General features: G+C 50.5%; 1 protein-coding gene across 4 annotated transcripts in view; it reads right to left on the bottom strand.

Annotated features, from left to right (window-relative positions):
- ZBTB7C (zinc finger and BTB domain containing 7C) overlaps nt 1–12,659 on the bottom strand; it is a 153,068-nt gene that overhangs the window by 68,456 nt on the left and 71,953 nt on the right. For all 4 annotated transcript variants that reach the window (XM_069002061.1, XM_069002063.1, XM_069002062.1 and 1 more), the window contains exon 3: nt 8,941–8,998. In XM_069002061.1, the coding sequence (XP_068858162.1) occupies nt 8,941–8,998 (58 nt within the window). The remainder of the gene's footprint in view (nt 1–8,940; nt 8,999–12,659) is intronic.

Below are 12,659 nucleotides of genomic sequence, written 5' to 3'. Positions count from 1 at the left end.
TACCTGTGAACTGCACAACAAAAGGGAGGCTGCTGGACTCTCTCTGCTTCACCAGAATAAATTAGGCTTTTGCTTGGTTGAGGATAGTTTTCCATCCCAAGAAATACTCCCCCTTACTTTTTGCTAGGCTCTGCTGCTTTGGTATTCTAATTTTATTTACAAAGTGTTTCGATAAAGAAACCTGGAGCAAGAGCATTCATGAGCTGGTTGGATTTCAAATAAAATGCTGGTGGAAGACAAGCACAGCAAGCTTCACCCTGAGCTGTGGAAGTCAATGAGGCCTCCACTGTGGACATGAGCAAATGTCAGATCTGATCAGGAGAAGAGGGAAAGGATGGAGGCACACACATGGGGAAGGACACCCATGGTCTGGAAACTGTGTGAGCAGACAGATGGATGGAGGCAAGGTTTGATGGAAGGATGGATGGATGGATGGATGGATGGATGGATGGATGGATGGATGGATGGATGGATGGATGGAGGGAGGGAGGGAGGGAGGGATGGATGGATGGATGGATGGATGGATGGATGGATGGATGGATGGATGGATGGATGGATGGATGGATGGATGGATGGAGGGAGGGAGGGAGGGAGGGATGGATGGATGGATGGATGGATGGATGGATGGATGGATGGATGGATGGATGGATGGATGGATGGAGGGATGGATGGATGGAGGGATGGATGGATGGAGGGAGGGATGGAGGGAGGGAAGGAGGGAGGGATGGATGGATGGATGGATGGATGGATGGACGGATGGATGGATGGATGGATGGATGGATGGACGGATGGAGGGAGGGATGGATGGAGGGAGGGAGGGAGGGATGGATGGAAGGATGGATGGATGGATGGATGGATGGATGGATGGATGGATGGATGGATGGATGGACGGATGCTGACCACATTGCTGCTGTCAGAAGGACCTCAGCACAGCGGCAGACTCAATGCTGTGGTTGATGTCATTGCTCCTTCCTTTCCTGTGGCCACCTGCATTTTACCACCTGCTGCAGATGAACTGGGGCACTGCCTTGCTAGGGAAGGCCCAGGGCCCAGTGGTGTCACCTGCAAGGACACCCCTCCTTGGGGTGGTTACCCAGCCCCATGCACCCCAAACTTCTGGCTGCTCTTACACAAGCTGAATTCTGACTGGGCTGACAAACCTGAAAGATCATTTCAAACCACAATCGCTTCAAATTCAGCCTGTGACCTCCTTGGCAGGATCTCCCTTCAGCACAGCAGCCCCAAACAGGAGCTGACAGTGCTTTGCAACCTTTTGAACCAGCACTCAGGTCCCTTGGGTACTGAGGGGAGGGTTTCTCTCAATGGCGTGCAAGCTCCCCAGCTCTGACAGCCCTGCTCTTGGGCTGCCTGGGAGGGCACCAGCATCCCATTCAGCGGTGTGAAAGGTCACCGGGGAAGGTGAACTTGTCACCAGGAATAAACCGCTACACAGAAGTTGTGTCACGTCTTCTCTCTGGGAGGACGGAGCCAGCCGAAGCCAGAGAAAATCTCTCCTGATGCCGGTGGGGTTTGGATCTGTCCCGGAGCAGCAAGCAGAAATGCCAAGCAGCCAGGAGTAAAACCTCTCCTCAATGACACAGGTTATCAGCTGGCGTGGAGGGAGCCCCAGGGGACACCCAGGGCAGGTGTCCCTTCACACTCAGGTGCCAACCAGTGCAGCCCAACTATCTCCTTAACATAAGTCACCCCATTACCATAAAGCCTGGACAGTGCCAGCTTCCCAGTCAGGCTAAATAAATCCCTTCCCTTTGCCTCCCCTGACAGCTCATCTTATCCAGAGGTATTCTGAGACAAGAGCCACCAGCACAACAGGGAAAATTGTAAGGGTCCAGCTCAGGAGAGCGTGGCTGATCCCCTGTGCTCCTGAAATGATAAAGTTTCCCAGATGAACCTCATAGTTTTCCACATTTTACTACCTTTATCTATCAGAATGATGTTAGAGAAGATTTTATTCTCTCTGCAATGAGAGAATAAAATGGTAGCAAGCCAGAAGCAAAACTACAGCAAGGGTGACCCACATGGAAGGGAAGCAAACCTCGCCTGATCTGCTGGGAGGAAGAAACCAGCACCAGCCAGCAGCAGTGCCTCACCTGGCTTTCCTGGCTCAGCAATGTCCTAGGAACCTGAGCACAGGTCACAGACCCCCTGAATGAGATGTTCTGCAGGGGAAAAGATCATGTCCTGCCACGCTCTGCTTGAAGCCCAGGAGAAAGCAGCCCAGACCAGGGGGGTGATCAGCAAGGCCAGCCCCTCAGCCCACAGTGCTGGCAGGCACAGGCTGACACAGGCAGGGGTGTCACCACATCAAAGGGCTGTCAAGCCCATGTCTGGCCCCTCTGCTCCTCCCTGAAATGTGGGTCAAGCCACAAGGTGACAGCCAGTGCTAAGGGAGTCATCCCTGACCACCAAGGTGCTTCCAGCACTGTATCAAAAACTAAAGCCAAGCAATAAAAATTAAAAGAGAAGTAACATGGATCATAAAACCCAAGCACAAGACTAAAAAGTCCCTGGACACTGATGTATCATTAAGACACGGCATGAGACTCCCCTCGCAGGGCTGCGAGGTTTCCTTTCCATGAGAAATCATCCAGGTTTCTGATTATTGTTTTATCAAAGATGGGTCAGGCTTTTGTCACCTGGCTCTCCAGTGTTAAGGAAAAATGGTGGTGGAAAGGCTTGGGGCTTGTGTGTCACCCCTGTACACCACTGCTTGTGCCTCATCCACCCAGGGGGGCTTTGTGGCTGACACCAGCAGTGCCCTGTACCAATGACTGCACTCACCCTGGTCAGGAAGGGTGCTATGGAGAACTGCTGAACAGATCCAAAGAAACATGGAATGTCTTGGGCTGGAAAGGAACTATTAAAGGCCATCTAGTCCAGCCCCTTTCCCATGGGCAGGGTCACCTTCCACCAGACCACAGTGCTCCAAGTCCCTTCCAGCATGGCCAGGGATGGGGCATGCACCGCCTCTCTGAAAACTGGTAATTAAAATAAATGGTCCCAGCCTAATAGGACTGCTGGGTTGTCCTCTGATAAGAGAAAACATTATTTTGTTAAAGTTCTCCTTCCCCCTACTTTGCAGTGATCTGTAACTCACAGGCATCCTCCCCCATCCCAATATCGCATTTTTCTTCCACTTCAGAAGGTTCCACTCAAACAGCAGCCCCAGCACCAGGAGTTTTATGGGGGTAGAAGTCCAGATTTAACTCTTTTGGACACAGAGCTGAGGTTTTAATCATCCCTGGTCAGTGGGGAAAAAAAAAAGTGGGAGATTCACAGCCCCCATCACCACTGTCCATCACCTCCATCCCACACTGGTCCAGCTCTGCTGGCCCATTAACATCCCCTCCTTCTTGTAAATATTTCCTGAGCACTCCTGCCTGCCCTCCTGCCCTCAATTAATTGTAGCCTGAGGGAGAAGCAGGTAAAAAAGCACTCAAATTTAACTGATCTCCACAGATGGTAAAAACAGAGCTCAATGAGACGAACACAGGCAGAGGGGACGGACAAGGGCACGGCAAGCAGGACAGCAGAGCCCCTCTTGCCCAAACATCCTTGCCCAGCTGTCCTCATCTCCCAAAACTTCAGGGCATTTGAAGAAAGTCTGCAAGCCACAAGGTTTTATTCTTTGCTCTGAAACAGGTTATCCTTGCAATCAAAACCTCCCCTCTGCTGAATCCCATACTCCCAGAGCCATCAGGCCTCTCCCACCAATCCCAGCGGGGTGGATGTCCCATCAGCCACACTCATCTCATGACACAAGGCAGAGGCTGAGCCCACACAAGCTCTGCAGCTCCCAAATCCCATGGGATCCTTAGTGACCACTGCATTAGGAGCCACTGCATCTCAGAAGCAACAATGTCAAGAAACCTCTGGAAAGGCCAGGTTGGATGGGGATTTGGAGCAACCTGGGGTAATGGCAAGGTGTCCCTGCCCATGGCATGGGGTTTAGAACTAGATGAGCTTTAAGGTCCTTTCCAAACTAAACCGTTTACTAAACCATAAACTCTACGATAAGTATCTCAGGCTCCAAAGAGCACCTCCAGCATCCATGGGGATGCCAGAAACACACCTGGTACCTTCAGCAGGGTACCCAGCTCTCAGCTCCAGCTGCAAGGAGCCACAGGTCACCAACAGAGCAGCCCTGGCTTTACACAAAGGTGGTTTTGCTGGAACAAAAGCAAAGGCCACAGAAATAGGTTGATTTTTTTTTTTTCTTTTTTCCTAAGATGTGACTAAACTCCACGAGCAGGTAGTGCCTGGGCATCCTGCAAGCATCCTGCAAGCAGCGCTTTCAACATGAAGGAACAAAAGGCTGCGGTGGGGAGGAGAATGGTGGGAAACCTTACAGGCTCCCGAGATTCATTTGAGACCTGGTGTTTGCAGCACAGGCTGTATTTCATCTTTTCATAAGTAACTCTTACCGGGAAACATTACAAAAAAGGGGGCATTTCAAGGCAGAAAAGTTGGTCGCCAAACGCCATTTTATTTTATTTTTTTTAAACCTTTTGTTAGCAACTCTTCTGGGGAGCAAATCCAGCAGAGGCAATACAGTGCAGCGTGCACTCCTAAATTAGTTTCCAGGCACTTGGGATGCTTTATTATTCATTTCCTCCGAATATTAGGTAATGCCTTTCACCCCTTTCAAAGTCTATACGAGGGGTCTTTGATGCATTGTGGGACTTGAAAGTTTCAGGTCTAAAGAAGCATTTCTTTTAAGTCCTCCCTTTTATCAAGCATATTCTGTTCTGTTCGCTATAATGCACACAATGGCATGAGAGTCTTGACCTGCTTCATGTCTGATGAGTTGAAATCTCAGATGCATAGGATAAAACAGCCATTCCTAGCAATACAGCTTAAACACTTAGGGCTCTATTCAGGCAAATATTACCCAGGGGTCTGCCACGCCACTGAAAAGCTGCAGAAATTGGCTCTGTAGACGGCTGACCAATTCAGCAGTGAGAAATGACCCCGCCACATTAACTCCCCTTTTCATTTCACCCTGGGCGAGCCGGGGTCTGGAGGTAACCGCAGCAGAAGGCGAGAGCCGGCTGAAGCCAGATTCATTTTCTTTATATAAAGTATTTTTGTGTGCGTGTGTGACCATGAATGTCATTATGCGGATCTGCAAAAGAAGGGAAGTAATGACATTAGGGCACAGGCGCAGGAATCAGGGAGGTTTTTGTCTTACGGTGACACCGGAGCGCTGTCACGTCTTCTGGACAAGCAGAATTTGTGGGCTTTAAAATGCTGCAAATGCCTCAGAAAAGCAGGTCTCTGCCTCTGCTGAAGGTAGGTGGACTTCGCTGGGTCACTTTACACCATCCAGCATCAGCCATGCGTTAACCTCTTGTTAATACCTCTTGCTCCATAATAATTTACCCTGTTCCATAATAATTTACCCTGTTTATAGGTTTTCTCATCCTGTTTTTTCCTCTTTATACAGCAAGCTCACTTAAGTGATGGCCCCTGTCCAACAATACAGTGGACCCAGGGAAGGGATGCAAAGTGAAACTTGTTATTGCAAAAGCAAACACATTTCGGTACAAAATACCGTGTTTTTGTCCTTTAGACAATCGCACTGACATGTTTTACAGAAGTACCAGCTGGCTATTTTAGGATATTAATCTCCTCTTATCAATCTCCTCTTGACAGGTTAGAAAGGGAAAGATTTTTTAAAGGGCAATATAGAAACGCAGGGCTGAAATTTAACATATGTGCTGGAGAGTTCCTAAATGGGCTGAAGCTGCTGGAATTTGCCTTTCACGTTCTATACCCTAGGAGCAAAAGACACCTCTACAACAAGTCAGAAAACAAGTGTTCAGACCATATGGGGAGATGTTCATAAAAGAGACAGGTCCTGTTTTTCTGACTCCCCTTGCCTGCCCTAGCACTACACCTTGGTATGACCTGCAATCCCATCCTGTCAGCCTGAGACCAGCCTTGATAACCCCAACATTCCACTGCAGAGGCCACTTCCGAAGCTGTATACAAAGGAAGAAGTTCACCTCGCATGAGTAAAACTCAGCAATGTTTTCCCTGATACTGGCAAAACATCCAGCAGCACCTCCAAAGCCTGTAAAAATGGGAATATATGCATCTGCAGCCCCTGGCCCTGGTGTGTGTGATTTTAGGATTAGCTCTAAAAGCAAATCAGATCCACAAGGATATAATCTCCCAACCCATCCACCTCATCCAGGATGCTGCAGGCCCAGAGAGGTGAGCACAAGCCTGACTTTTGAAGGATGCTGAGTATCTCTCCCATAGCTAGCACGGCAGTAGCAGCAACAGGCACCAAAAATAATATGATCAAGACTGGACAGGGCCTTGAGCAACCTGGTCTAGTTGAAGATGTCCCTGCTTATTGCAGGGGGGTTGGACAATATGTCTTTTGAAGGTCTCTTCCAACCCAAACTACTCTATTCTCCTCTATTCTACTCTATTCTCAGCTCTCACGTTACCCACCTGGCTAGGAGGCTTTTTAGGAGCCCTCTTAAGCATCCTTATTAAAATACCATGGTTTGTACCCCACACGTGAGTGGTGCCTTGCTGGTCTGCCAGAGGGCAGACAAGTCATCAAGCTGACAAGTCATCGTTGTGCATCCTACAAATCCTCTGAGCCGGTAAGAAAACTCAAACAATGTGAAGATTTATCGGTTTGCAGGTGGAAATCCTTTCAGTCAAGACAACAATTCTATTCCTTTTGAGGTAAATGAAGAGTTTTTGCTTGGGGACCCCGTCAGGAGCGAAGGCAGCCACGAGGATGGGACCCATCACTCATCAGCCAGCAGAAAGATGCTGATGGGGGTGTCAGCACAAATTTTTAAGGAGCCTGAAACAGCTCCTTTGAGAGAGAGAGACAGAAGAAAAGAAGCAAAACTGAAGGAGAAACGAAATCTATTTGTAAACCCCAGGCAGAGCTGACACGAGGCAGCTGGCACAGGAGTGCAGGGATGATAATGGAGCCTGATGGATAGTTCACAGGATTATTAGATACCCTCCAACTCAAATATGCTGAGGAACCAATTATTTAATGTTAAAGACAGCACAAGCAGATGTTTAATAAGCTGGATCACTTCAGGATTGCTGGAGCTCAGGGGGCCAAACCCCCTCTGGTGTAAGTCTGGAAAGCCAGTGCAATGAAATACCCGGTGCCTCAGATACACACTCGTCACCATCTCTGCCAGGAGACTGGGGCCATGGAGGGGAAATACAGCTGGAATTTGGGAGCAGATGGGTACAAGAGGTCCCTGGGGAGGGAAGCACATTCACCACCCCAGGCTGGCGATGGCACTCAGCTCAGCCAGTGGCCTTCCTGGCTGCCTTGTTTGCAGGAGTAGGGGTTGCTGCTTGCAGGAAGACAGTCTGGGTTTATTGTCTAGCTGATTGCAGAGAGGCAGCAGGGAAGCAGTAGGAGGTGTGGGAGATAGAAATTTAGTCTGTGCTCCAGGCACTGATTGGAACCTGTTCTGGAGTCAGGGATGATGCCTGGGAACAAAGCGCCCCTTCTCAGGCTCTTCTGCTGGCAGGGGTGTTGGGGAAAAGCAGGGTCTTAGCACCCTCCCTGGCTGCCTTGTCAGGAGGTGACCCTGCAGACACACAATCCCCTCACCTGAGCTGCTCTTGCAGCCAGCAAAGAGGGACGGGCTTCTGTTCATCCTCAAGTGCTGCCCAAACTGGATCAGATGCAACATGGGATAAAAACACTCCCACTAACTATAAAGGGCCTCTCTGTTTTTGAATGTCTGAAGATTACTTCCTGAAACCACATTGTGTCAGCTTCTCCCTTCATCTACACCCAAACTGTACTATAGGAGCTCAGGTGTGTCTTAAAAATCTGCATCTCTCCATGATCCAACCTCCACCAGCACTGCTCCAGTAGTCCAGGCTACAGCAGAGATGAAAGAATAGATGTAAGAAACAAATTCTTTATGATGAGGGGGGTGAGGCCCTGGCACAGGGTGCCCAGAGCAGCTGTGGCTGCCCCTGGATCCCTGGCAGTGTCCAAGGCCAGGTGGGATGAGGCTTGGAGCAGCCCGGGATAGTGGAAGGTGTCCCTGACCATGGCAGGGGTGGAACTGTATGAGCTTTAAGGTCCCTTCCAACCCAAACCGTGGTTCTACAATTCTGTGATAAACCAGCACCGAGATGCTCCTCAGACCCATCACACAGGCACAGAGGAAAGATGGGGGAATTTGGTCCCTGAGGGATGGGAACCGGCAGGGACTCACAGGAAGGCTCTGCTGAGGGTTTGGCCAGTGCAAACTAGGAAGTTGCTCACAAGAAGATGGTGGAAAAAAACCCAGCCTCCCACCTGACACAGCGCAAAATAGCTGAAAAGCATGAGCTCAGGGTCTGGCTCTGGCATATCTGAACCAGATAAAAAAAGGATTCTCCTTTCTTCCTGTTCAAGACCTCTAGGCAAACATCCAAGTCAGAGCCTCCTGTGTGACAGCTGCAGAAAACAGGTCTGGAGAGGACCTTGAAATGCCACCCAGATCGTAGCCCCACGACTCGGTCTGGACGGGGCCAAGCACAACAACAGCCAAAAGCACTCCAAGCATTAACAAATATTGTTGCTTGGTGCACTCCTGTGCAGCTGCCAGCATATCTGCCGCCTGCTCCTTCCAGCACTCAGCACTGAGAACACACATAGTGATGAGAGCATCTTCCACGGATTTACAGGAAGAGCAATTAGAGGTTTGGTCGCTGACAACAGCAGAGAATCGTAGTAAAGATGATTTGTGCTGATCCATTAACACGACAAACTACCTGCTCTCCCACAGGAAATCTCAGTAACTAAAGAGCAGATCAGAACCCCAAGACCCCAGAAAGGTATCAGGACAACCACACAGGACGCCCAGGTTTGCATCCTGATTGCCAGCTCTCCCCACAAGGCTCAGCCTGGTGTGTACTCACCAGTACCCTTGGTTTTGTTTCAAAATCGTGATGCTCCTTTTGCTCTTCTGACCATCTCCTAAGGAAAAACAGAAAGGGAAAAAAACAAAACAAAACCCCTCATCAGATCCAGGACTGATTACGTGGTTAAGAAGGCCCGGCTCTGGAGAAGCCTTGCCGGGACAATGAGAAAACTCGGAGCCAGGCCTGCTCCTGCTCTCCCACCACACGTGCTTCCAGGGTCAGTTCACCTGCTCACCACCCTTCCCTGTGTCACACCATCACCTGGCAACGCCGTGCCATGGAGGTGGAAGCCCACCCCATCCTCCCACTGTATCACATCTCCAGTGACAGCTGGGAGATGAACACCCCAGGAACAGATCACACTGAGGCAGCTTTGGGCTGCTTCACCCATCCCACCCCACAGATAAACATTACACTTTGGTCCCCTTGGGATTATCAACTTCCCGGGGCTTCCTACGCCCACAGTTCAGTTACCAGTGATAGCTTGGTGGTACCTCCAGCAGTACCCGCAACAAATCCACATTCTGCAAATGCTGGGGTGCACAGAGGGAAGGTGTATGAGCAGCATCCTCCCAGCTCTGCCCATGAAAGTCCCCTGTCCCTCCTAGCTTGGGAAAACCTTTTGGAGAAATGGAGCTCTACAGAAGCTCGTGGCCACCACTTGCACTTGCAAATGACGGAGACTTGCACTTCCAGAAGCTCCATGTGGGAGGCCTGGCAGCTTGGCTGGAGGTGGGCAGGACTCAGGGCTGATGAAGGAGATCAGCAGAAGGATGTTTTGGGGTACTTTACTCCACTTCAGACCACCACCAGCAGGCAGCCAGCGTATCAACAGGGTCCTGAGTCCCCCCTATGACAGCCTGGGAGGGTGGCCCAGGCCTCCTCCTGGGTGAGGACACAGAGGAAGACCATTGTGGCTATTACAGGACTGGGCATATAAGATGTAGGAGTGCTCAGGTGGAAAATGCTCCTGTGGCTCAGCAGTCAGATGGAAACAAGAGTATTGCATGCCAAAGAAGCCATGATCTGGGGTATTTTCCTTAAAATGGCACCACCAGTTCACACCCATCCTTAAACCTGGGTTTGTACCCGAGTCCTGGCCAGGGTCAAGAGGTTCCCTCCTTCTCATGGAAGCTGCAAGGGAAACAGGATCTCCCTGCCAAGGCTTAGTGGTGTGCAAAGCAAGGAACAGCCACTCACTGCGTGCAGTCTCCATTTTACATGAGAAGGTTGAAATCAAGGCAAGGAGACACTTGTTACCATGGGGCAGCTGGAGATGGAGACACTGCCTTCTCTTCCCAGGTTCTCCAAGAGGTTCTGACTGAATCAATCACCCAAGCATCTCTTTTACTTCTCCAGGCAGCCCTTGAATGGGTTTACAAGTGCAGGGTCCACCAGCACTATTTCCCATTACTCATGATACAGGGAAGCAACTGGGATCCCTCTCCCAGCTTTTTAGACAGAGCTGATCTTGATTCAGCCTTCATGGGATCCTAATTCTCATTATTTTCATGGGAAAGTGTCAACAACATTTTCCAAGTCAGGCTGATACCTGGATGACTGTCCCAGGATGGAGAAACCAACAGGCTGTGATCACCCTACCCAATCTATTTCACTGGTAAATAACTCTTGTGCACATACACTCAAGGAACAGAGCAAAACCATGAAGGGTAACCCTTCTGATGGCCTCTAATTTTCCTTCCCATGCTTCTACAACCACCAGAGTGAGGACATTTAGGCAGTCTGAGGACACTTAGGCAGTAGGCAACACATGGAGCACATGTGAGTGGTGGAGCAGGGAGTGGCTGCAGGCCAGCCCCAGGGCCATGATCAGCCCCAAGAACGGGACTTCCCTGCACCTAATGAGTCCACGTGCTTTCAAGAGCATCCAGCTGCTGTGAGCTGGTGCCCTCCAGCACAACCTCCTTCCTTAGCCAGGGCCCTGTTCAGATCATTAACTCACAAGAAGCCACTGCTACCGAGGACTAATGACTCATTTGCCACTCTACAGCCAAAAGTGATCAGCAAGGGCACAAAGAGCTTAATGCAGGCCGCTGTCAACATGCCCACATTGGGCATGTTTGTTTAAGGCAAAATTCACAGGGGAGGCTGTAAAAATCATGCAATGGACCCTGGCTTCATGGCAAAGCTCATCAGCTCTGCTTGGGTCGGTGCACAACGTCCCTCTAGCACCAGGGCAGGGGCTGGCACCACATTTCCCTTGAGCAATGCTGGGCTTCAGCTCTAACTCCTAGCTAAAGTCTCCTTCTCCTCTCCACAAGTCCTTCACTGCAGCTGCTCCCCACAGCCAGGGGAGCTCAGCTTGCAGTGCAACACCTTGTTGCAGGCAGGTGGGGTTGGTGTCTTCTCACATGTGATAGGACCAGAGGGAACGGCCTCAGCCTGAGCCAGGGCAGATTTAGATGGGATATGAGGAGAGATCTCTTCACAGAATGGGCTGTCCAGCCATGGCACAGGTTGCCCAAGGCAGTGGTGGAGTCCCCACCCCTGGAGTGGTTTAAAAGCCGCGTGGATGTGGCACCTGGGGACATGGGGCAGCGGTGGCCTTGTCAGAGCTGGGGCACAATTGGACTTGACGGTCTTGGAGGGCTTTTCCAACCTAAATGATTCTGTGGTTCTATGACTCCACCTCAATACCATTCAAATTGCTGTGTGAGGCACAGAAGAATTCTCACAGGACAACAAATGGGAGTTTCTGGGCTATGAAAAGGCTGCACCTGAATCACAGTTTCATTAACCCTCAAAGAAGAGTGGCTGCGAACAAACACATTCATGATCCAGCCTCTGAACCAGAAGATGCCCTGGTGCCCTTGTAGCAGTTTCCAAAATAGGATGGGCATTGCAGAGGGCAGACCAGGCTTCATTCTCCCACTCCCAAATGACACGTGCAATGAGAAGCTACAAATCAACCTGGCTTGCCTGTGGCTTCCCCTTCAGCCATAAGGTCCCTTTTAGCTTCTTAGGGTGGTTTGCAGAAAGAATCGAGCACGCCCTCCTGGAGATGACATTCAGGTTTCTAATTACCTCCCTGAATACATCACTGACGTGCCACATCAGCTCACTCGCGGGGCTGCTCCTCTCACCATGTGTCGCCAGCAGTGGAGCTTCTGCCTCTCTTCAGCACACTGACCTCCCCCTCGCCTGGCCGGGCTGAGCTCCTGGGCTGGGAAGGATGATTGCCAGATAAACTGGTGATGGGGAGTGCTTGTCCTGCTATTGAGGTCAAGCCCATGCGAAGAAACAGCCTTTATCACAGAATCACAGGTCAGTTTGGGTTGGGAGGAGCCTTTAAAGGCCATCTAGTTCAACTCCCCTGCCACAAGCAGGGACGTCTTCAACTAGAGCAGGTGGCTCAGAACCCTGTCCAGACTGACCTTGAAGGTTTCCAGGACTGGGACATCCACATCTTCTCTGGGCAACTTGTGCTGGTATTTACCACATTCATTGCAAAAAAACCTTCTTCCTAACAGCTGATCTAAATTGATCCTCCTTCAGTTTAAAACCATCACCCCTTGTCCTATTGCAACGCACCTGGTTGAGAAGTTTGTCCCCATCCTTCTTCTAAGTCTTCCTTTAGGCCCTGCCAGGGGCTCTGAGCTCTCCCTGGAGCCTTCTCTTGTGCAGCTGAGCACCCCCAGCTGTCCCAGGCTGGCTGCAGAGCAGAGGGGCTCCAGCCCTGGAGCATCTCCATGGAC

The sequence above is a fragment of the Aphelocoma coerulescens genome, assembly GCF_041296385.1.
Source record: "Aphelocoma coerulescens isolate FSJ_1873_10779 chromosome Z unlocalized genomic scaffold, UR_Acoe_1.0 ChrZ, whole genome shotgun sequence".
Classification (NCBI taxonomy): domain Eukaryota; kingdom Metazoa; phylum Chordata; class Aves; order Passeriformes; family Corvidae; genus Aphelocoma; species Aphelocoma coerulescens.
Note: the sequence above shows the minus strand (reverse complement) of the source record. Positions and strands in the feature narration are given on the sequence as shown.